The following is a 26,245-nucleotide window of genomic DNA, read 5'->3' on the forward strand; positions in this document are numbered from 1 at the left end:
TTATTAGAGTTGAGGCTTTAATTGAAAAAAAAAAAAAAAACCGTGGAATAGGAAACACTTATACATGCAACATGGGTGAAAATTGATTCCAGCTATGATGATTTGCACCCCATATCAGCAGAGAAATTAGGGAGGGCCTCAGAGAGGTTATTTCTATATGTCATTCATATTTGACCACCTTAGTTTATTTGAATAATTAGAAATTAATGTGATCTGGAAGGACAAATTTATTTTATGCTTCAAAAGGTCAAAAAAAAACAATGTAAAATGAACTCCAGAGTATTGCATACTGTAAACAAACAGTATGAGTGTCAATTAATTGAGAAATTTTACTTCATTCAACCAGGTTGCGATTTAGTGTAGATACTGCACATGGAAAAGAATTTAATACCAGTATATATAATTTATGTACATAGTCATACATACAATTTCTGTGTATATGTATATAATTTGCACGTATATGTGTACACCACCTTGAAAATTACTAAAATAAAAAATTATGCATACACATAAATAGTTATTATGTGAGGACTTGGAGTAATTCAGTTGATTCCTTTCTATATTTTTATTTTTCAGATATTCTTTAATGTTGCTTTGCAGCTTTGTTATTTTATCAATGCAGAGCCTAAGTCAACACTAACAGTGGAAAGATATTCTTAAAATTTGAGGAATTATGGCTCTTCTAAATTCCCCTCTCCCTTTGTTCAATGCTAGGGAGATCTCTAGGGCCTCATTAGTGTGTTTCAGTATCAGAAACACTCATGGTCAGGACTGCGGTTATCTATGTTCCAAAAGGGAGATTTTTAGGTCCACTTGTCTCTCTTGGGCCTTACCATTCCTCCAGGACCAATAGCAATCAATGTGCTTGGTCTCTATTAACTATATACATCCTCTGAATTTATAGTAAATTAGTGAGTCAAGTCCTCCAAGGAGCTTATTCTTATTAAACTTCTGATGGACAGGGTTTGATGGGCATTTTTCTCTCTCTTGATCATGTGGATTTCTTGCTGAATGCTGGCTTCTAATTTCCCCAGTGGTTTAATACAATGGGACAGAAAAAGGCAAAAAGGGAACCAGGAAACACATCCAGAAAACACCTGGTAAAAACTGTGATGTGAAGCTAGTAATAATTCAAGAATGTAAAGCAAAAAGTCTGTTAAGATACACTGTGGGTATCATGAGAAAAACCATGACTGAGAACTTATAACTGGCATGCCATAATGTTGGCAAAGATGAAAGTGTCCCTGGTATGAATTTCTCAAGAACCAGCCAATGGCTTTCAGCTTTCATCACTTCCACTGTCCTTTCCTCACAATGTATTTTTACTTTCATGTTCTGGGACTAGGGGAGAAGTCGAAATCCAGAGTTCTTAACCAAAAACAACTCTTCCCTTTTCTCCCTTACTTTTTAAAGAAAAGAATATTTATTCTTATATCATTGTTCATTTTTGTACAATATTTCATTTCTTCCTTCAGGTGTAGTCGCCATAGTTCTTCCATCACCATAGCACCCTTGAGCCATAGTACAAAGATTATTCTTAAAGTGCATCTCTGACCACACATATTATAAAGGTTCTCAATTTACTTCAGTTCTAGATTGCTTGAAGGTAAACAAAATGCATTATACATTCTTTGATGTCTTTTAAAGACTTAAACTGGATTCACACAGTGTACCTGAGGAAAAAAAAATAAGATATTTATTTATTTATTTATTTATACAAGCACTGGGTACAGTCAGAAGCGCAGGAGGGTGAGAGAATTCACCAGAGCCAGAGCGGGGAACAGAACAGGCAGACCGACGAAGTACACTGCTGAGGGGAACAGCAGGCGGCAGGAGAGGTCTGTGTGCTATGTGGGACCCTCGCCCGATGGCCGGGGATCCAACCCACGCTGCAGAGGCTGCAGGCAGCTTCACAGCCCAGCGCTCAACCGCTGTGCCACAGGGGAGGTCCCTGAGAAAATATTTATTGAATAAAGAGATTAATGCCTTCTTCAGCTATTGGAAAGCACCATAGAGCAATTACATTATCACTTTTCTGAGTCATGAGACCATGAGGAACTTTCTTAACCTCTTTAAATCTTTTTTTTTTTATTTTTTTTCAATATTGGAGGCTTTCTATAGTATTTTACTGTATTATTGAGGAATACAAATTAAACAACATTTATGAATCACTAAGCACCAAGGACATTATTAATGAGTTTTACTATTACTTGCAGGTGAGTATATATAAAGACAACATCTGTACCTTTACTTATTTGCTATTGCACTTGAATATTTTCTCAGTTATTTCTAGTTTTTCCTCCAGATAATGTTTATTGAGATAAATTAGGTTTAATCTCTCAAATATTTCTAACTTGGATTATATACAAATCTGGGGAGCTTGGTTGCATGGGGCTATATCAGGCCATTGTTTTCTGGGAAAGGGGAGCTCCTAGACAATGCACTCCAGTAGCAATCTGATCAGAGTCACAGAGGTAATTTTAAATTTTCTAGTAGCCACAGACATTAAAATAATGTAAAAGAAGTCCAGGTAAAACTAATTTGAATCCATTTTAACCAAATATATCCAAAATATCAATAGCAATATAAAAATGTCAATGATATATATTGAATATCTTTTTCATATTAAATATTTGGTTCTTAATGCACTTTGTGCTTTCAGCCCATATCCTGTTCAGAAAATCATGTTTCAGGTCCTCAACAGCCTCATGTGACTTGTGGCTACCATACTGGACAGTGGAAGTCTATATAATGCTGATAGAAACTGTCCAACTAACCCACCAGTTCATAAATATGGTAAAACACAATTTAACTGATAGGTGCACATGAATACTTAAGCTTCAGGTTTAAGCAGAAGGGGATATTTTCTAGTATCATTTAAGTAGTTGTTTTTCTTTCCTTTCCTAATAATAATTCATTGGCTAGTTTTTGCTCCAATTTCACTAATCAGATTACTGAGTTACATATTATTAATCAGTGGTTTTCTTCTGAAAGGAGGGATTTAAACACCACTTAACCCTTAAACATTTTTTTTTCCTGTGACTGTATCATTCTATCAATTCTTTGATTGGTTTTTAGATCTCAGAGCTCTTTTTCTTTCAACATAGAATCATTATTTTAAAATGTCCAACACCCAAAACATTAAAATTGTATAATGCACAAATGTATCAAGAATAGTATAATTAACTAAAGTCAATCAAACTTACTATTTTTTCATAGGTAAAATATTTGTTCTTGATTAGTGATTTTTAAATTGAATTCTAATTGTGAGACTTAGAATCTCACAAGGAGTTAAATATGTGGAAAGGATTTCCTCTCTTCCTTACCCATTACTCTATCCCTATTCATTCAATCAGATAATTCAATTTTTATCTATTTAATTGTATTATTCTCAATATAAGATTGTGACTGACAGATATATATTTCTCTCTATATACATTATATGTAGTGTATGTGTAAATATGTATATACATACATGGGTGTATGCATGTATACATATGGTTATATATACATGCATATACACATACATGTATGCATACATATACATATATATACATATATACATACATATACATATGTACACTTACATATATACACAAATACATACAGACACATGCTGGAATTCTTCCTCTAATACAGGATTCTTAGCACTGTCTGCAGAATAAGAAAGGAATATACATGGAGCAGAGAAAGAGAAAAAACATAAAATTGTTACATTGTGATATCTGAGAGCAAAGGTAATTGTCAGGAAATTAAGCATATCCTCTTGAATGTTTGATGATATGGTTTGATATAGGATAATCTTGCAAAGGTGGTCTTCCAAAAAATTACAAGTTCCAAACTTCATGAAGGGAGTCATACTTAGGACCCAAGATTAAAGCCTAATTTCTCAAAGCAGCCTTGTTAGTTGGAATTAATTCCAGGAAGTATTAGAAAAATGGGGAAATTATAAAATGAGATGATTAATTTGTTTTCATCTACCCATGTCTATATCATAGAGATTTAAGCAAGCCAACTATTTATCTTTTGTTTAAAGTATTATATCCTTTTTTTTTTTTTTGTAACCTACAGAACTATGGAGTGGGGCAATTATTCCATGTATGACGACTTTGTCCTCTTGGGCTTATTCAGCAACAGCCATTTCCCCTGGCTTCTCTTTGTCCTTATTCTCTTTGTCTTTGTCATCTCCATAGCCAGCAACACCATAATGATCATTCTCATCCATATAGACTCCCGCCTCCACACCCCCATGTACTTTCTGCTTAGCCAGCTCTCCCTCATGGACATACTCTACATTTCTACCATTGTACCTAAGATGTTGGTTGACCAGATGGTTGGGCAGAGATATATTTCTTTTGCAGGCTGCACAACCCAGCACTTCCTCTACTTGACCTTGGCAGGGGCTGAGTTTTTCCTGCTGGGACTCATGTCCTATGACCGTTATGTTGCCATCTGCAATCCTCTACACTACCCTATCCTCATGAGCCGTAAGGTCTGCTTGTTCATTGTGGGAGCAGCCTGGGTGGGAGGGTCTATAGATGGCTTCCTGCTCACCCCAGTCACCATGCAGTTTCCGTTCTGTGCCTCTCGGGAAATAAACCACTTCTTCTGTGAAGTTCCTGCCCTGCTGAAGCTCTCCTGTACTGACACATCAGTCTATGAGACGGCCATGTATGTATGCTGCATCATGATGCTCCTCATACCTTTTTCTGTTATCTCAGCCTCTTACACAAAGATTCTTATCACTGTCTATAGAATGAGTGAGGCAGAGGGGAGGCGCAAGGCGGTGGCCACCTGCTCCTCACATATGGTGGTTGTCAGTCTTTTCTATGGGGCTGCCATGTACACTTACGTGCTGCCTCATTCTTACCATACCCCTGAGAAAGATAAGGCTGTGTCTGCCTTCTACACTATCCTCACTCCCTTGCTCAACCCACTCATCTACAGCCTCAGGAACAAGGATGTCTCAGGGGCCCTGCAAAAGGCTCTGGGAAGATGCTTGTCTTCAGGAAGAGTAACCAGCTTCTAAAGAAACTGTTTGCTGATAGAGGTTTGAAGAAAAGGGTATTGAACATTTTCATCACCTTTGGATTTAAATATTTTCTTCATGGAATCTTAACAAGTCACAAAATATACGACATTCATGAAATATCATGAAATTTGAAAATCTCACTATAGGATTTTGAAATCTGATCATATTTGGAAAGGTATGAGCGTTCTGAACAATGGGTTGCTTGGGATAGCATGGGGATAAAGTTGAGGTTTCAGTAGTCACCTCACTGCTTTCTACAAAGTACACATTCAACGGGACACCATGCTGTTGTCTGTTTCCTGAGAGGTTATTCATGACAAAGGAAATGCTCACTTACTCCACCTCTGACTTCTCATCATCTGTCTTTATATATTCTACAAATTGACCTCTTCAATGAAATCAACCTATCAAATACTATTTCAATTTTATTTCAAATGATTTTTAAATATCTAATTTGTTTTTCTACAAATGATGATTTTTTTCTCTCATTCCATTCTTTAAATTCAATCAAAACAGTATGATTAATCTTCTTACTTGAATATTATTATGACTTGGAAACACAATATTGCACATCAACTTGGCAACCAGCTTCTTTACAATTTCCCTTACTGTTTAGAAAAATCCATCCCAGTACAATGAACTCAGTGCTTGAAAAATAATATTATTCTTTTAGAAATTAATATGCATTACTCACTTCTACTTTTATAAAATTTTAACTTATTTATTAATTTCAATAATTGCGTATTAACCAATATTCTTCTGAATTAGAATATTTTGTTTTTACTTTTTTTATGCTTTTCCCCATTTTATTAAAACATTGTATTGTAAGTCTGCAGAATTTCCATCTTTCTACTTTTGTATCTTGGAATTCACTTGCATTATATTTCATCATTTCAGAAATAAATACACTGCATTACAAATAGCAAATGTAATTATATATAAGCTCATTTTTTTTAATCTTTATGTATTGGAGTGATTTAAATGTACATAGACAAGTAAGTTTGGAGTTGACATATGTTTTTAGAAAATCCACTGTTTCTATGGAAAAGAAAAGGAGAAATATCTTATTATAGAGCTTCAAAGGCACCTTATTTTTCTATCTTGTATTTCCAAAGAGGACAGATTTATAAAAGATAACATGTTTCATATCCCTAAAAATAGGGAATTGTTCTAGTTTTTCTCAATAACATCCAGATTGGAACCAGAAATTGGTGTAAACTTTTAGACTCCACTACCATCTCCTAATATATTCAAATTCTTCAACCAAGTCCTCCATTATTTTTTTACTTTATTTTATAAATCTGTGTTATGGAGGGAATGACTGAGATTAGGATTTTAAGTTCTGGCCATTTTTTGTGATTTAGGAATAGTGAATAAACCTTACAAATGCATTCTGAATAGGAAAGACATAATGGGGTGAAGGAAAATTCAATTCTCATGGAGAATCTGACATTATAATTGTCATTAATTTCAAATTATAGATAAGCTTACTATGTCAGGTTGAACAAAATAATTTGATTTCATGAACTCTCATTTCTTAATGTATTAAAATAGGATAGTCTACCCTATGTGTTACCTCAGAAGGATAATTTTGAGAGATTACTGATGCAAAACAATTAAGCTTTAGAAGGTGCTATACGCCATGAGGTATTATTTGAACTAACTTATCACTGTAGATAAGGTCAGTGAAACCTGTGTCTTTCGCCCACTTCCATTCTAGGAGAGAGATTAATGTCTTGACACTGTACAAAGTGGATTTTTTTCTTTCTTAGATAATGCTACAAAGGTCATCAATGCCTTCTAGCTCCAAGATAAGATATTTAATAAAACACACAGAACATAATTCAATGAGTGGATTACCCTGATAGACCATCACACATCCTTGTAATACCATAATAATCATTGGCCCTAGCATATCATGGAGAACTGGATATCATAATTTCACTTCATAAAACTTCCACCTAACTTTAGAATTAAAAGAAAAGAGGCAAAAACACCTTAATGCAAATAAAGATTCTTTGGAAAGAAACTACTCAACCAAATGTGAAGGGCTTCTGCCTCTCCACCAGTGAGTCAAAGGGGCCACATGACTTCATGCATATTTCTTAAGCATTTTCTTCTTAGCTTCATCAGAAAAAAAATAACATCGACTGAATAAATAAAGTAAATGTGGTATGTTCTGTAACGCATTTCTTTTCATCATCAACCACTTTTCTCACCTCTAGTGTAGTATTAACAACCTAGGGTACATTTGTCATTCGTGGACTCTCTTTTCCCAATTCAAGCCCTTTTTTCCCTTGCTCTTATATTATTTCCCTTATGTTTCTCTTCCCCGGTTTACCTCTTCTTCCCAAGATCACAATTTGCAAGAAGAATAGCTCCTCTCTCCCAATTTTCTTCTCTTGCTACAACATTATAAATAAACCCTATTGTTGTTGCACTCTGAGTTGAGTCATTTAAGTTTTAATCACATGGGTGAGGACATAGAAATTGTGACATTTGCTAGGTTTGCCCAGGTTCAATAGAGTTTTGGTTAATGTAGATAGAGTTATAATCAAAATGATTCAACACAAATCTGTTTGTCTTTGTCAGATTAAATTAATGGTAGCCAGAAGATTTACATATGAAAAACATAGGCAAATGTTGATATTTTCCTTTAATAATGTACTCAATGGGTCTCCTTGGTTCTGATGTATCAGAATAAATATTTTAGTCCAAAAATGGAAATCCCACAGTATTAAAAACATATACTTCTTAATGAGTCAGAATAGTGTAGTGAACTTTATTCCCAATTCAAACCGATGTTTGCATGCTCTATGTCTTGGATGACTGATCCTTCATGTGTGCTCTGAGTAAGTTCTGTCATCTGGTTAGAACTGATCTTGGGCTTTTTACATCAACACTTTTTGGCATAGAAGTTAGATGTCATCTTTAGTGATTCAAAGTCTTTGTTTAGGGATATTGCAGTATATATCTCCAATAATATTATAAAGGGCCTGAACATATCTTTTTTTACTTATTTTTTAGTAATAAACATATTCTAAAAGTCCACATTGGTAATAGTTACAGGATTGTTGCAAATGATGTAAATGTAGTAAAGCAAAAACAATTCAAACCATTTATTGAACAAACTGTCCCTGTTCCATTGCATATCAGTTGCACCCTTGTTAAAGATCAGTTGTGCATAAATGTGTGGGTTTATTTCTGGGTTTTCTATTGGATTCAATTTGGTCTGTGTGTGTGTGTGTGTGTGTGTTTTGTTCCAGTACCATACAGATTTAATTATTATGATTTTGTAGTATAGTTTGAAGTCTGGGGGTGTGGTACCTCCATTCTCCTTCTTTTTGGTCAGGAGAAATTTGGCTATTCGAGGTTCATTGTGGTTCCATATGAATTGCATCAATATTTGTTCTTTTGAAGGATGTAATTAATTTTTTTATTGGATAAAGGACTTGGACATCAGACCTGAAACCATAAAATATATAGAAGAAAATATAGGCAAAAACACTACAGGACACACATCTTAGTAACCCTTTTTTTTTAAAGATTTATTTATTTATTTGTTTGTTTGTTTGTTTGTTTGTTTGTTTGTTTATACAAGCACTGGGTATAGTCAGAAGCGCAGAGGGTGAGAGAATTCATCAGAGCCAGAGCGGGGAGAAAAGCAGGCAGAAGGACCGAAGTACACTGCTGAGGGTAGCAGCGGGCGGCAGGAGAGGTCTGCGCGCCATGTGGGACCCTCCTTCAGTGGCTGGGGAGCAGTCAGGGATTGAACTGGTGCTGCAGAGGCTGTGGGCAGCTTCGCAACCACTGCTCAACTGCTGGGCCACAGGGGAGACCCCATCTTAGTAACATCTTTAAAGACACATTCCCCAAAGCAAAGAAAGTGAAGGAGAAGACTAATGGCTGGAATTACATAAAATTAAAAAAAAAAAACAAAAACACTTCTGTACACCAAAAAAGACATTAACCAAAACAAAGAGACCCCTTACTGATTGTGAAAAAAAATTTCATGCAATATTACTGATAAGGGACTAATCACAAAGATCTACAAAGAACTAATGAGACTCAACAAAAGCAAATTAAATAATCCAGTCAAAAAGTGGGCAGAAGAGCTAAAAAGTCAATTCTCCAAAGAGGAAATGCAAATGGTCAACAGTTATATAAAAAAATGTTCAACATCACTTGTAAGCAGGGAAATGCAAATCAAAACCACAATGAGATACCACCAACAGCAAATGTTGGTGAGGATGTGGAGAAAAAGGAACTCTTCTACACTGCTAGTGGGAACGCAAACTGGTCCAACCACTATGGAAAATTGTGCAGAAGTTCCTCAAACTACTAAAAATAGATCTTCTATATGACCCAGGAATTCCACTCTTACGTATCTACCCAAAGGACACCAAAATATCAATTCAAAAGGATAACTGCGCCCCTATGTTTATTACAGCACTATTTATGATAGCTAAGATATGGAAACAATAAAATGTCTAAAAAATAGATGACTGGATCAAGACGATGTGATATATATATACACAACAGAATACTATTCAGCAATCAAAAAAGAAAAACTAATGCCATCTGCAGCAATATAGATGGAGCTAGAAGGGATTATGCTCAGTGAAATAAGCGAAAAGGAAGAAGAAAAATATCAGATGGTTTCACATATAGGAGGAACATAGGGGAAACAAACAAGGGACATGAGAAATATATAGTAAATTAAAAAAAATTAACAGGCAATTTAATCAGAGGCACTCTGCAGGGAAAAGAGAGAAAGAGGGATCAAAACAGGGGAGGGAATGTGTTCTTACACAAGGGACTATGGTGATGGTGCACAGGTGAATTGATGATGAGAGTTTTGCAGATACTATACCTAAAAGCATGCATTGCACAAAAAGTAAGAATGATGGAAAATGTATATAAAATTAAATTATAAAAAATTCAAATCAAAAACAAGGAAAAATATTTAAATTCCACATCATAGAACAATGAAGTTTGAAGTAACTTTAAAATTTATTGTGCCAAAATTTATATTTTTAAAGATTTATTTATTTTTGCATACAGGCCAGAGGGGCGGGGGGTGAAAGGATCCACCAGAGACAGCATGGGTAGCTGAAAAGGCAGATTGACTGAAATACACTGCTGAGGGGAACAGCAGGCAAGATGGGAGAGGTCTGCTGCACCATGTGGGTTGCTCCCTGGTCAGCCTGGGAATTGAACTAGTGTTGCAGTGACTGGCAATAGCTTGATAGTCTGTATTTAACCCCTGTGCCACCAGGGAGGCCTGCTGTGCCAAAATTTATTATTGAATAGATGGAAAACAACCTCTGATAATGAAATCCCCTGCCTCAGGATGTACAGGAAGTATCAGAAATTTAGCTGCAGCTCTTGTATTTTTAGCTCAAGCTCAGGAATCTATTTCCTGCAAGCATCTAAATTTAATGATTCTTCAAAGGAAATGGTTGAATTTTATGATTTCTAAATTATTGTTTAGACTGTTCTATCATCTGTGAGTTTTTATCCTTAATTCTCTGAGTAGTACCATGTTTTATTTTTCAATGTCATATATCCTCCCAGTGAAATTATGATATCTGGCTTCCAACAACATGAGTAGAAAGTTAAAAACTTGGGCCTCCCTCGTGGCACAAGGGATTAAGACACAACCTCTGAAGCTGTCCACAGCCGTTGCAGCACCAGTTCTATCCCCAGCTGGCCAGGGAGAAACCCACAGGGCGCAGCAGATCTCTCCTGTCTCGCCTGGTGCTCCCCTCAGCAGTGTATTTCAGTCAATCTGCCTGTTCTTTTCCCCACTCTGTCTCTGGTGGATCCGTTCACCACCTGCATCTCTAGCCTGTCCCCCAGCTCTTGTATGCACAAGTAAATAAATCTTAAAAAAAAAGTTAGTTAAAAACTTCAGAAATTTGTACAGAACATCCTAAAATATGTTATTTTAGGTCTTCATATGATTAATCACAGAGTTTTCTCCTGGTGAGGAGATAAAGGTCTGGTCCACAGGGCTGATACTCTGAAACTCATTGGTGCCTGACAGGCTGGGTTCCCCCCAGTGGGGTGTGGTACCTGTTGTTGCCCAGCTAGGGCCAAGGCAATGACTGCCACCCCAGCCACTACTTTTGCAGCCCCTCCAAGGTACCTGGGCTGGGGTGCTGTCTGCCCATTAGAAACACTCCAAGGGAATGGCAGACTTCTCCCTGGGCAATCCATCTCTATGCTGTGGGACAAAAGTTGACACTTACCTGATTCCCCCTAAAGACTTTGATCAATTACTTCTAGGAGGACTTGAGGTGAGATTTCCAATCCTCAGTGTCCAGTACTGATTTTTGCCCTACTTGACAATACTCCATTAAAGAAAATTCACTTTGAGGAAATTGAGCATGACTTGGAGTGGCTTACATAGGGTTGTGTATGCCTGACCCCAGGTCTGCAGACTGGGAATTCTACTTCCCGGGCCTCACTTGCCTTCACCTCCCCCTCCCCTTCCCTGCAGCAAATCACCAACCTTATAGAAAGCCCTCCATGAGAATGTCCTGGGAATTTGTCTGTGAAGGTCTGTATCTTTCTCTGAACATATATCACTTTTGTATAGTTATTTTTAGGGAAAGAGGTAATCCAAACCTTTCTAATCCACCATAGTATGGTGAGTCTTCAGAGATTATGTATTTGATTATCATGGAACAAAAAATCCAGGAGTATTTATAGTGTTGCAAGCTGACAATTTTACAGATATGTACCTCTACAGTAATTCTGAAATTGGAAGAGATTTCAAAATACTCTACAAAATAATAATAATATTTTATTATACAAAATATAAAGTATATTATAATTATAATTGAAAATAAAAATAGAAAACATACCTCTTACTATTCCTAGTCATATCCAAAGGATGCACATTTATATTCCTCAAGGAATTGTTCATTCTACTGTGCTTTTCTTTCTCAAAAATTGAAAATGTATTTCACATCTAGAATTAATTTAGAGACATTGTAAAAATGAAATATTAAAGAATGAAAAAATTGCAATGAATTTCTAATATAACATTTTGATAGGTTGTGAATACCACCATGCCAGATAAACTATGTTAATATTTTGACTGAATAATAATTTGAGAAACTCAATCACCATGGAATGATATGAGGCATATAAAGTCATAGAATTTCATCCTACTTTCTGGTATATTCTGAAAGACTGCCAGGATGGTGAACCCAAGTTCTGCTTATGAAACCAAGCTCATATTCACAATGGTCCACTTTGGAGATTTATCATTTCACACTATTCTGTGAGAAAAAAATAGACCCTAATGTGACCCATGGTTAAAATATGAACTTAATCAGCATATCTGACAATAGTCCAGGGGACACTAAAATTGAAATAAGTAGCACTACTATTTGATACTACCTTGTGAATCTTTGATGTTCCAACCATTCACAAAGCTATTCAACAATAACAGCAGCCAAAATGCATGTGTACCCTTTCATTTGATTTTGACAATGACATCAATACAATGGCAGAGAACAGTTTAAATTTAATCAGCCCCTGGGCCTCCCTGGTGGCACAGGAGTTTGAGGTCAGAGCTGTGAGGCCTTTGTGGCATGAGTTCGATCCTGGCAGGCCAGGCAGATACCCACATGGCATGGCAGACCTCTCCTGTCTCACCTGCTGCTCCCTTCAGCATTGTATTTTTGTATATCTGCCTGCTCTGCTCCCTACTCTCTCTGGTCAATCTCTTCACCCCACCACCCACTGTGACTCCGGCCTGTCTTAAAAAAAAATAATGGCTCCATGAATATTGTTTGCACTATGGAGGGTAAGGCACAATTACTAATCTCAAGAAGTATTCAGTCTAAAATAGTAATATAGGACCTCCCTGGTGCACAAGAGGTTAAGTCTCAATAGTATGAAGCTATCAGCAGCCATTGCAACAGGAGTTGAATCATTGGCCAGGGAGCTAACCCACATGGCAAGAAGACCTCTCCTGTCTCGCCTTCTGCTCCCCTCAGTGTAGTTCAGTCAATCTGCCTGATTTGCTCTCTACTGTGTCTGGTGAGTCTCTCATTCCTCCACCATACCTCTGGCCTACACCCCATCTTTAAAATAAAATAAAATGGTAATATAAAAAGTATGTAGAGGATGTTTCAGAATAAAAATAAAGAAAACTGTGTCAATTATTAATTTATACCTCACATCCATCCTATATATATATATAATATATATAATATATATTAATCTGTCATCTTTCAGTATAGTAGGATTTAGTTTATAGATTGATGTATTTCTCCATTTCACATAGAACATAATATCAAAACCAGGGTAAAAGTTGAATGTCATGAATCCATGACTTGAAAATTGGAACTGAGCTGCTATTGACACAGGGTTACAGATGTCTTTTTATATGAGAGTTTTCATATTATTTGGTTAATAACAGAGGTTATTATTTAGTTAATATCAGAGGTATTGCTAGATCATATGGGATTTCCATTTTATTTTCTTTAGAAATATTCATATTATTTTCCATTAAGACTGCACCAACTTGTATCTTCACCAACAGTGGGTGAGCATTCCATTTTTCTCTAGGTCCTCACAAACATTAGTTTTTTTTTTTTTCCATTTTTGGGGGGGGGTTTCCTCATATTATTTGGTAAACCTGGAACCGTTTCTTTTTTTTTTTCTAATAATGTATTATTATTTTACATTTTATTTGTTTTTTCACAACATAGGATTATTCCTCTCAATCATTTCCATTCTTTTTGATATGGGCCATTCTCAAAGAGTGAAATGTTTTATCATTGAAGTTTAGATTGACATTTCACTTATAAATAATGTTCAACAATTTTTCATGTATATGTAGGGCATCTGCATGTCTTCTTAACAAAATGTATATTTAGATATTTTAGATATTTTTCCCAGTGTTTTATGTGGTTGTCATTGTTGTTGAATTGTACAAGTACTTTATATTTAATTTAACACCTTTTCTGGTGTGTGCATTCAAATATATTCTCCTGTCTGTAGGTTGCCTTTTTGTTCTTGTGATGTTTTCTTTTCTGGTACAAAATCTTTTTAGATGTACATAGCCCTACTTGTTTATTTTGCCTTTGTTTTCTTGCTTATTTGGTTTAAAATTAAAGGAACTCGGGGTGATTATGCTAAGTGAAATAAGTCAGAAAGTGAAAAACATATATTGGATGATGTCACTTGTCTCTGGAATATAAATAACAAAACATATGATAACAAAATACAGCAAAAAACATGGCGGCGAGGAGACGCTGCGAGTAAGATCTCTCATTAAAAAAAGTTAATAGGGAGGAAAAGTGGCAGGTCCCAGTGAGAACTGGGACACGGAAGATAAACGGGTGACTCCAGCAAACTTCCCGAAGAAGAAAGTGGCCATAAAAGAGGACTAGAAGGGAGGGAAGCACAGAACTCTGCTCCCCTCCCCCGCCCACAGAGGCGGCACTCTCCGACCAGCAGAGAGGAGGAAAACAACAAACCAAAACGGCCAACAAGAACAAACGACGCAGCAAGAGGGACTGTGAGTGGAAAGGAACTATTGCAGCCACCACACCCCGTGAGCGGGAGCTGAGGCGAACCCTGCAGGATTCGCCGCGGCGGTGAGCGAACGGCTCCGGGCGCCATTAGAGAAGAACAACGACCCCTGGAGACACGCACACAGCCCTGGATGCCGTTAAGCTTGCGCGGAAAAGCGGCGCGCTGGGCGCGCTTGAAAAGCAAATGCAGACCTGGATCGCGGCTGCCCATGTACCCGCGCCTGTGACCTAGGCTTGCGGGGAGATGCGCGGAGGTCCTCACTGAGGTGAAGGTCCCTCCCTGAGTGAGCAGGAACCAGGCGCCCAGGCACGGGAGCGGTGCAAAAGGCGCCATTCCCGCGCCACTGAACTGGGCTACAGCCCGCGTCCTGGAACTGAGGGCTTTGAACTGAGACCCGGGGCACGAAAATTCGGGGTGTGGGTTCTCCACGACGGTGGGGCACAAGGCAGACACAGCACCCCAAAGCTGTTGAGGTGTACCCTACCATTCCCGCTCTGTTCCCTGTCCCACGGGGTGGGGGGAGGCGAAAAACAGCCCCCCAAGGACAATAGGAGAGATCTCTGGCGCCACCTAGCGACCAGGGAAAAAAAAGTCACTAACACCCCATAGAACAGGAAATTTCTTAAGACTGCTTGAAAAGGACAGAAGGCTTCTGGAGGACCCAGTGGCCAGCCAGGAAGTTAGCCCACGCCAGGCCCCTTCCGACCAGCAGTCTGAGCCCACAGAGGGAGCAGGCACCCACGTCCGGGGCAGACCAGGTGCTCAGAAGAGTGTGCCTGAAACCGGAGGCGCAGGGACTGCATCCCGCTTCGCAATTTTAGAACAGGGACATTTCTTCAGTAAAAACTGCCTAAAACCAGCAGAAAACTCCCCCAGAAGACAGAGATGGCTCCTGGAAGAGCCAGAGGGGAGCGGAGAAGTTCACCCAAGATGCCAGTCAGTCCGAGCAACACAGTGTGCCAACGCATACGACAAATTAGAAAACAGACAGTAGGGAGTAGAAGAACCACACACAACCTAACAACTCCTCAGGAAAGAAGCACACCACAAAAAGAAAACCACTCCCCAGATTGCAACGACAGCAACTTGGAAGAACTTCTGAGCCTTCCAGAAAGAGAATTTAAAATTGCCATGATTAAAAAAGTGATAGATCAGAAGAAGGAAATTGAGTCCCTAAAGAGGGAAGTAAAAGAAATGCAGGAGATCAAAGAATTAATGGAGGAACTAAAGAACTCTGGGAAAAGCAATGAAAGCAGAATAGGTGAAATGGAAGAGCAAATAAGTACTCTTGAAGACACAGAAATAAAAAAGAACCAAAACAGAAAAGGAAAGAGAAGTATGAAGGAAAAAGAATGAAGAAAGACTTCGGGAACAATCTGACTCCATGAGGAAAGGAAATATAAGAGTTATAGGAATTCCAGAAGGAGAGGAGAGAGATGTAGGAACAGAGAAAATATTCATGGATATAATTGAAGAGAACTTCCCAAATGCGAAGAAGGAGCTGAAAATTGATATACAAGAAGCAAGAAGAACACCAAACTTCCACGACGAAAGGAAAAACACAGCAAGACACATAATAGTAAAGCTCCCAAGAATCCAGGACAAGGAAAAAATAATGAAGCTGACAAGAGGGAAGAAACAGATAACATTCAAAGGAAAACCAATCAGGATGACATCAGACTTCTCTGAAGAAACACTACGGGCAAGGAGAGAGTGGAGGGACATAGTCAACAGACTCCAAGAAAACAGATGCCAACCAAGAATACTCTATCCCGCAAAGCTCTCTTTCCTCCATGAAGAAAGAATATGGACCTTCCCAGACAAAGAGAAATTCCGGAATTTCATTACGACTAAACCCCCACTCCAAAAAATACTACAAGGAATCCTAAAGCCAGAACCTCAGAGGGACGAATAACAACGGAAGAAGACCAAAAAAAAAAAAGTTATTAAAAGAATAAATAAATAAAATCAAAGGAAAGACAAACATAACGGCAAATACAGATGCTAACATATCAATATTAACTCTAAATGTAAATGGACTAAACTCTTCAATAAAAAGACACAGAGTTGCAGCCTGGATTAAGAAACAAAACCCAACCTTTTGCTGTCTCCAGGAAACACATTTAGCTACAAAAGATAAAAATAGGCTCAAAGTCAAAGGATGGAAAACTATCCTACAAGCAAATGGGCCAAAAAAGAAAGCAGGAACAGCGATACTTATATCAGATAAAACAGACTTCAAACTCAAAAAAATAAAAAGAGACCCCAATGGTCACTACATTATGATCAAGGGGACAATACTTCAAGAAGAAATAACACTCATTAACATATACTCACCAAACGAGAGAGCACCAAAATATATCAGACAACTGTTGTCCTCTCTGAAAACAGACATCAGAGAAAACACATACGTAGTGGGAGACTTCAACACACCACTATCAACAATGGATATATCAACAAGACAAAAAATAAGTAAAGAAACTAAAGCTCTAAATAAGGACCTAGAGCATTTGGGCTTAACAGACATCTATAGAACACTAAACCCAAAAAAAACGGAGTACACATTTTTCTCAAGCGCACACGGTTCATTCTCCAGGATCGATCACATACTGGGGCACAAGACAAACATCAACAGATACACCAAGATTGAAATCATACCAACCATCTTTTCTGACCACGAAGGCATCAAACTAGAAATAAATCATAAAAAGAAGGCAAGGAACTATCCTACCTCATGGAGATTAAAAGCCACACTACTGGAAGACCACTGGACTAATGAGGAGATCAAAGAAGAAATTAAAAAATTCTTTGAATTGAATGACAAGGAGGACACCAATATCCTAAATGTATGGGATGCAGCAAAAGCAGTAATAAGAGGAAAATATATAGCAATAGAAGCTCACATCAAAAAACAAGAAAGAACTCAAAGAAACAACCTAATCTCGAAGCTCAAAGATCTAGAAAAAGAACAACAAAAAAACCCCAAAACCAGTAGAATAAAAGAAATAATAAAAACCAAAGCAGAAATAAATGAAATTGAAACTAAAAAAACAATCCAAAAGATCAATGAAACCAAGAACTGGTTCTTTGAAAAAATAAATAAAATAGACAAACCCCTAGCTAGGCTCACAAATGAAAAATGGGAGAAAGCACAAATACACAGGATCATAAACAAAAGAGGAGAAATCACAACGGACACAGCAGAAATCAAAAGAATAATCAGTAAGTACTATGAACAGTTATATGGAAACAAGTTCAACAATCTAGAGGAGATGGACAAATTCCTACAACTCTACAATCACCCAAAGCTAGATAAAGAAGAAATAGAACACCTAAACAGACCAATTACAAGCAGCGAAATTGAAATGGTAATCAAAAACCTCCCCAAAAACAAAAGCCCAGGACCTGATGGATTTACAAAAGAATTCTACCAAACATTCAGAGACGAATTAGTGCCTATCCTTCACAAACTCTTCCAAAAAATTGACAAGGAAGGGACAATACCAAACATGTTCTATGAAGCCAATATTACACTAATACCAAAACCGAATAAGGACAACACAAAAAAGGAAAACTATAGGCCGTCTTCCTAATGAACACTGATGCAAAAATCCTCAATAAAATTTTAGCTATCAGAATCCAACAATGTATCCGTAAGATAATTCACCACGACCAAGTTGGATTCATTCCAGGGGCACAAGGATGGTTTAACATCCGAAAATCAATCAACGTTATCCAACACATCAACAAAAAGAAATATAAAAACCATATGATAATATCAATAGATGCTAAGAAAGCTTTCGACAAAGTGCAACACCCATTCATGATGAAAGCCCTTGAAATTCTTGGGATACAAGGAACATACCTCAACATCATAAAGGCCATCTATGACAAGCCAACAGCCAGTATCATTCTCAATGGTGAAAAGCTGAAAGCCATTCCATTAAGATCTGGAACAAGACAAGGATGTCCACTCTCACCACTGCTTTTCAATATAACACTGGAAGTCCTAGCCAGAGCAATAAGACAAGAGAAAGACATACAAGGAATCCAAATAGGAAAAGAAGAAGTCAAACTATCACTATTTGCAGATGATATGATAATATACATAGAGAACCCCAAAATCTCCACAGAAAAACTAATTCAACTCATCAATCAATTCAGTAAAGTGGCAGGATACAAAATCAACACGCAAAAGTCAGTAGCCTTCCTATACACAAACAATAAATCTGAAGAAGAAGAAATCAAAAAAACCATCCCTTTTATTATCGAAACAAAAAAAATCAAATATTTGGGAATAAATCTTACAAAAGAGGTAAAGGACCTATACAAAGAAAACTATAAAACATTGTTAAAAGAAATAGAAGAAGACACAAAGAAATGGAAAGACATCCCCTGCTCATGGATTGGAAGAATAAACATTATTAAAATGGCCATCCTACCAAAAGCAATATACAGATTCAATGCTATTCCAATCAAAATCTCAATGGCATTCTTCAAAGAAATAGAACAATTATTGATGAAATTCATATGGAATCACCAAAAACCCCGAATAGCCAAAGCTCTACTGAAAAAAAAAGAAGGAAATGGAGGCATCACACTCCCAGACTTCAAACTATACTACAAAGCCATAATCATCAAAACTGCATGGTATTGGAACAAGAACAGACATACAGACCAATTTAATCGAACTGAAAATCCAGAAATAAACCCACAGATTTATGGTCAACTAATCTTTGACAAAGGAGCAAAGACTATGCATTGGAGCAAAGAAAGTTTGTTCAATAAATGGTGCTGGGAAAACTGGGTCGCTACATGCAAAATAATGAAGCTTGACCACTACCTCACACCATACACAAAAATCAACTCAAAATGGATTAAAGAACTAGACATAAGACCTGAAACCATAAAATACATAGAAGGAAATATAGGCGAAACACTACGTGATTTGCACATCAAAGACATCTTTACAGACACATCACCCAAAGCAGTGATAGTGAAGACAAAGATAAACAGCTGGGACTACATCAAATTAAAGAGCTTCTGCACAGCAAAAGAGACTATAACAAAAACAAAGAGAAACCCCACCAACTGGGAGAACATTTTTGCACCCAACACTAATGATAAAGGACTGATCACAAAAATCTGCAAAGAGCTGATGAGACTCAACAACAACAAAGAAAATAATCCAGTCAAAAAATGGGCAGAAGAGCTAAAAAGAAACTTCTCTGAAGAGGAAATGAAAATGGCCAACAGACATATGAAAAAATGTTCAACATCACTTGTAATCAGGGAAATGCAAATCAAAACTACCATGAGATACCATCTCACACCAGTGAGAATGGCACATATTAAAAAAACTAGCAACAACAAATGTTGGCGAGGGTGTGGAGAAAAAGGAACTCTTCTGCACTGTTGGTGGGAGTGCAAACTGGTCCAACCACTATGGAGAGCTGTGTGGAGATTTCTGGACCTACTAAACATAGAGCTTCCATATGATCCAGCAATTCCACTCCTAGGTATTTACCCAAAGGACACAGAAACATCAATTCCAAAGAGCACCTGCACCCCTATGTTTATAGCAGCACTGTTTACAATAGCTAAGCTTTGGAAACAACCCAAATGCCCAAAAATAGATGACTGGATCAAGAAGATGTGGTACATATATACCATGGAATATTACTCAGCATTCAAAAAAGATAAACACATGCAATTTGCAGCAACATGGATGGCTCTGGAAGGGATCATGCTCAGCGAAATAAGCCAAAAAGAAAAAGAAAAATACCGGGTGGTCTCACTCATAGCAGGAATCTAGAAAACTTAAATAAGGGACCAGGAAAATGAATATAAGAAAGTGAAAATCAAAATCAACAAAAACTATGAACCAGAGACACTTTTTTGGGGGGTGGGGGGCGGGAGGGGAAGGATTGGGGTCAGAATGGGGCGTTTGCAATTGTATGGGGGAATATAAAAATAAAATTTATTATTAAAAAAAAAAAACAGCAAAAACAATTCTTCGACTTAATGAAAATTTTACTGATTACCAGAGGGAATAGGGAGAGGGAGGAAGGCTTTGGGAAAGTCGGGGAACAGGGCACTGACATGGAAGATTTGGTGGTGGGTCAGTGAAGAAATGTAAATAATCATAAATTTATATAGACATGTGAATAGCTGTCAAATTTAATCTAAAACTATGAAATTAAAAGTACACATTCCTTAATCCCCTGGAGTGTTTGACATACTATTCATGGTGGAACCTCTAAATATTTGATTATTAATTAACCTACCAAAGTTTGCTTTTGAAACCCTAGGACCTACCATATAACATGGGCATGGAAATCAATCTCCAGAACACCCCTGACTTTACCCTCTTTCATCATATCTTCCACCACCCTCTCCCTGGGTTTATCTTTGCTGTGGTCTACTCCTTTTTTTTTTTTTTTTTGGTGGGACCCTCGCTGGTGGCGGGGAATCGATTGAATTGGCGCTGCAGAGGCTACAGGCAGCCTTGCAACCCAGCGCTCAATCGTTGCACCACCAGGGGAGGCCCTGGTCTACTCCATTTTTTTGGTGACTGTACTTGCCAACATTGTCATGATTCTGCTCATCTGCATGGACTTTCTCCTTTATAAACCCATGTATTTCAATCATAACAGTATATCTATCTGTGTCACCATCCCAAAGATGCTGAAATATATTCTTCTGTCTAAGGAAAATACATTTTCCCAGACTATCACTGAAGATCGTCTTCTACCTGACTCTGGTTGTAGGAGAATTTTTCCTGCTGGGCTCATGGCCTGTTACTGGTATGTGGGTACAGGACTGAAGGTATACAAACCTTCAGTATTATGTTCTCATAAACCACAAGACTTGCTTGTTCCTTTGGGTGGGCTCCTGATTTGGTGCCTGTGTGGATGTGTTCATGTTTACCCCTTCACTATGAGATCCCCTCACTGTAAGTTCCAAGACAACAGTCACATTTTCTGTGAGATTCTAGTGGTGCTAAAATTGTCCTGTGTTGATATGGTGCTCCATGAGACCCTGTTTTATGGCTGTTGTTTGTTGACTCTTCTCATTCCCATTTGTGTCATCGGTCTCCTACACATGTATCCTGCTCACTGTCCATCAATTGAACTCTACCAAGGACTGACACAAAAATTGTGCTCCTTGTTGCTCCTTTTGGTGAGCATTTTCTATAGGACAGCCTTCTATATGGATGTGCTACCCCTTTTATACCATACACCAGTGGAAAACAATGTTGTATCTACTTTCTTTTTTTTTTTTTAAGATTTATTTATTTATTTATACAAGCACTGGGTATAGTCAGAAGCACGGTGAGAGAATTCACCAGAGCCAGAGTGGGGAACAGAACAGGCAGAAGGACCAAAGTACACTGCTGAGGGGAGCAGCTGGCTGCAGGAGAGGTCTGCGCACCATGTGGGACCTTCACCCAGTGGCAGGGGATCCAACCGGTGCTGCATAGGCTGCGGGCAGCTTCACAGACCAGAGCTCAACTGCTGCACCACTGGGGAGGCCCTGTTGTATCTACTTTCAACAACATTGTTACACCCATGCACAACCCACTTATCTACAGCTTGAGGAATGAAGATGTGGTAGAAATTGGGCCACGCTTGTGGTGTAATGAGTTAAGTCTCAGCACTGTAAAGCTATTGGCAGCCACTGCAATATGAGTTCGATCCTGCATCAGGGAGCTAACCCACATGGCGTAGCAGACCTCTCCTGTCTTGCCTGCTGCTCCCCTCAGCAGTGTATTTAGGTCAATCTGCCTGTTCTGCTCCCCAGTCTGTCCCTGGTGAATCCTGTGGTGAATCCTCTCACAACCCCACCCCCTGTAACTCTGGCCTGCACCCCAGCTCTTGTATGCATAAATAAATAAAATAAATCTTTAAATAAAATAAATTAAAGATGTGGCAGTAGCTCCAAGGAAAGAGACACAACTCCTTCCAGGTTACCGGAGCAGGGATGTGTCCAGCCTTTCTTCTAGAGGGGCTAGATACAAACATTGCTGGCACTGTGTCCAATGACTCACAGTAATTTTAGAACATATGTTATTTGTTCTGAAAAATATTCAGTCATTTTAATAGTCCTGAATTAAAAACAAGCAGAATCATTTCTTTTAAGCTTCATTTAAGAAATATAGCTGCAGGTGATTGGCATCTGGACATTAGCAAAGAATTTTGTCAGTATCAAACAAAACTTTTTATAGAATGTGCTCTCTTCGAGTAGCACTACAAATCACCCTAGGCAGACCATGTATCCCTTTGTAGAGTGCTGACTTCACATTTTTACATGCTATATGTATTTGTGTGTCTTTTGTGTCTGCATTGCTGACCAACTTTTGAACAAAAACTGGAATGTACAACCACCATATCCTTGATTATATAATGTATGTATTCTTGGATGAAAGCTCTGTTTTCTAACCACTGAAATTAAACTGTGGATAGTCATCATGCCTGGATATACAAAGAGTCTAATAAATGCCTCAAAATCAATAAATATTTAATAACTGATAAAAAATTGATTTGTAGTATTAATCTAGTAACATTGCCATAAACCTAAGAAATTTCCACCCATGCTTTCATATTTTTATAAACACAGATAGAATTATTTGTTTGATTTCTCTCTCTTCTAGTGCATTTTGCTTATAGAAAGAAAAGAGATTTTTTTTAATATTGCTTTCTATCATGACATTTCATTTCATTGATTTTTTTTTGTTTCCAGTAAATTTTTAATGGCGTCTTCAGTGTTTTTCTATGTGTATTATCTTGCCATCTACAAATAATGAGGGTTGTAGTTCTTCTTTATAATTTGGATTAATTTATAATATTCTTTTATCTAATTGTTCTAATTAGGATTTCCAATATTATGTTGAACAATGATGGTGAGAGTAGAGATTTTTGTCTTGTAACTGACCATAGTAAAAAATACTTAATTTTTTTTCATCTTTGAATATGATATTAGCTGTGTTTGTCAAATGTGGCCTTTATTATGTCAGCCTACCAAATGGGAGAATATACATTTGACAAAGGGCTGTAATTCAAGATATACAAAACACTCAATAACTCAACAATGACAGCAAAACCCAACAAATAACCCAATAGAAAATGAACATAAAAGCTAAAAAGACACTTCTCAAAGAAGACATATAGATGGCCAAATAGCACATGAAAACATGCTCATTTATCACTAAGCATCAGGGAAATGTAAACTGCAATGACAATCAGATACCATCTTGCACCTGTTAAAATGGTCCACATCAAAACTTCCAGTATCAACAAGTGTTGGTGAGGAAGTAGACAAAAAGGAACCCAAGAAACCCTTCCACTCTGTGGAAATGAAGACCAACCCAATCCCTAAGGGAAAAAAAGTATGGAGGTTTCTCAAAATGTTAAAAATAGGTCAATCATATGATTTAAAAACCCACTCCTAGGTTTCTACCAGAAGAATTAAAACAAACCAAAATTAAATAAAATGAACAAACATGAATTTGAAGGGAGACATGATTTCACTCATGTATAATAAATGTAAAGAAAGAAAGCAAAGGAACAGATTAAACCAAAGCAAACCTTATAAATCTGACTACAGACTGAAATTACCAGAGATTATGTGAGTAGCAAATTACAGAAACAACACATTGGACTCTGGTGAAGAACTGTGGGTGCCCTGGTGGTGGATATATTGTTGCAACATGCATATGGAGAGGTTTGAATCTATACTTCTGAATCATATATGGTGCTATATAGCAACATTACCAAATAATACAATTTATAAAAATAAAGAGTATTAAAGGAATTATACAAATTTAAATAAATACAAAAATAAAATTAAAATGTCCAATATCGGACCTCCCTGGCTGCACAAGGTGTTGAGACACAACCTATGAAGCTATCCGCAGTCTCTGCAGTGCAGGTTTGATCCCCTAGCCAGCCAGGGAGCAACCCACATGGCACAGCAGACCTCTCCTGACTCACCCGCTGCTCCCCTCAGCAGTGTACTTTGGTCAATCTGCCTTTTCTGTTCCCCATTCCGTCTCTGGTGAATTCTCTCACTCCCCACACCTCTGGCCTGTACCCCAGCTCTTGTATGCATAAATAAATAAATCTTTAAAAAAATGTCCAATTTCAAAAAGGGACATAGCATCCTGCTACTGTAAAAAAAAATATAACATCTGGGACTTCACTCCAGTTATCATACCATATTCCTATAAATCATAAATTGTGCTAAGCATATTTTCCACTTTATTAAAAACATGACCTATTAAATAGGGAATTAAAATTATAAATTATGAAAATTTAAAATTGCATAAAATACCAAAAAATATGCTTATAAATGTCAGGTACTATTTTACATTGTTGGGCAAAGGTGAAGGGAAAATGATTCCCATTTTTCAAGGCATAATCAACTGCATCTCTTGTTTTGCTTCTGATCTTTATAAAGTCCTATCTAGTATATGGAGAAAGAATAAACCTTACAGGTGATGGAAAAGGTGATGTTGAGAGCATATTATGCTTCTTCTGAGCCTCTGAGAATCAAGCTTTCCTGATTTTCAAAATTTTATTGTGCATGTTTGACAAACTTTGTTATTAACTGATTGTAGTGTAAATGATTGTCAGGCTTTTCTGCCCTCCAGCCACTAGGATTGATGATGGATCCTTGCAGTCCTGAATGCATGCCAGATGACAGGCACCTGGATTTTGTTACATTGTCATATTCAGTTGTATCTTTTACTTTTGTGGGCCATGGCTGCAGTATTTTATATTTTCCAAGGGAAACTTGAAGAGAGACCTGAGAACCCAGTGAAGAGTGAAGATTCACCAGAGGCTGGGTGGCCTACAGCCACCTGGCCTGCCGGCACCCCTGCCTGTCATGTACCTGGTTACCACATTACCTGTAAAAGCTCAATAAAAGTCTGAAAAAGTCACCGAGGGCTCCAGGACTCTCCTTTACTCATCTGCTCAGACCATAGAGAACCAGTTCTGTGCCTTCCTGGCAATACACTGATAAAAAAAGACGAAAACTTTATGGGTTGCATGGGTGTGTTCACATTGTGATGTGGCACAAATTGCATTGCCATTTTTTTAATCCTGATAGTGACCTGGGAGGAAAAATCCTCTGGGAAGAACAAGTTCATAAATCCATGCTTTTTTTCTGTTGAACACCAGCTTGGCTGGACTAACAAGACCTGATGACCTTTGAGGAGTAATAGGAGTGATCTTTGAGGAGTAATAGGAGTCCTGTGGTGTCTTTCTAGAGGTGAGGAATATGGATATGAAATTTACAGAATTCTTGCTTCTATATATTTATTTTATTTATACAATAAATAAAATTGTGTACTTCCATGTATTTGTATGTAAATACTGTGATAATAGAGAATATAGTCTACATATGAAATGCTTTCTTAAATATTTTATTGAATACTAAGGAGGCTTACAGACATGAATGAGTGATTGAAAAACTGAAAATATTTAGATGATTATTTAATGTGAGAAGAGAATGAAGAGCTCCCATTCTTACAAAACAATAGTGCATTCTTTCAAGTTAGACAACTCTCATTGGACAAATTGATCTCCTGCTAACAGATGTGATAACATCGTGTGTCAAATGGAGAAACTTATTTTAAGAAAGAAAGAG

At 37.5% G+C, this 26,245-nt stretch overlaps 2 protein-coding genes across 2 annotated transcripts in view; both read left to right on the forward strand.

The window, feature by feature from the left end:
* Positions 1-26,245, forward strand: part of LOC311183408 (olfactory receptor 14C36-like) — a gene marked incomplete at its 5' end in the record, with an annotated part of 260,205 nt that overhangs the window by 99,940 nt on the left and 134,020 nt on the right.
* LOC311183397 (olfactory receptor 2T27) lies at positions 3,917-5,029 on the forward strand (the record flags this gene model as incomplete). The annotated part of the gene is made up of 1 exon (XM_084252749.1): positions 3,917-5,029. Exon 1 carries the CDS (start codon positions 4,076-4,078, stop codon positions 5,027-5,029), a length of 954 nt encoding a protein of 317 aa, XP_084108875.1. The 5' UTR covers positions 3,917-4,075.

This window comes from Talpa europaea (assembly GCF_964194135.1).
Source record: "Talpa europaea genome assembly, chromosome: 13".
Taxonomy (NCBI): Eukaryota; Metazoa; Chordata; class Mammalia; order Eulipotyphla; family Talpidae; genus Talpa; species Talpa europaea.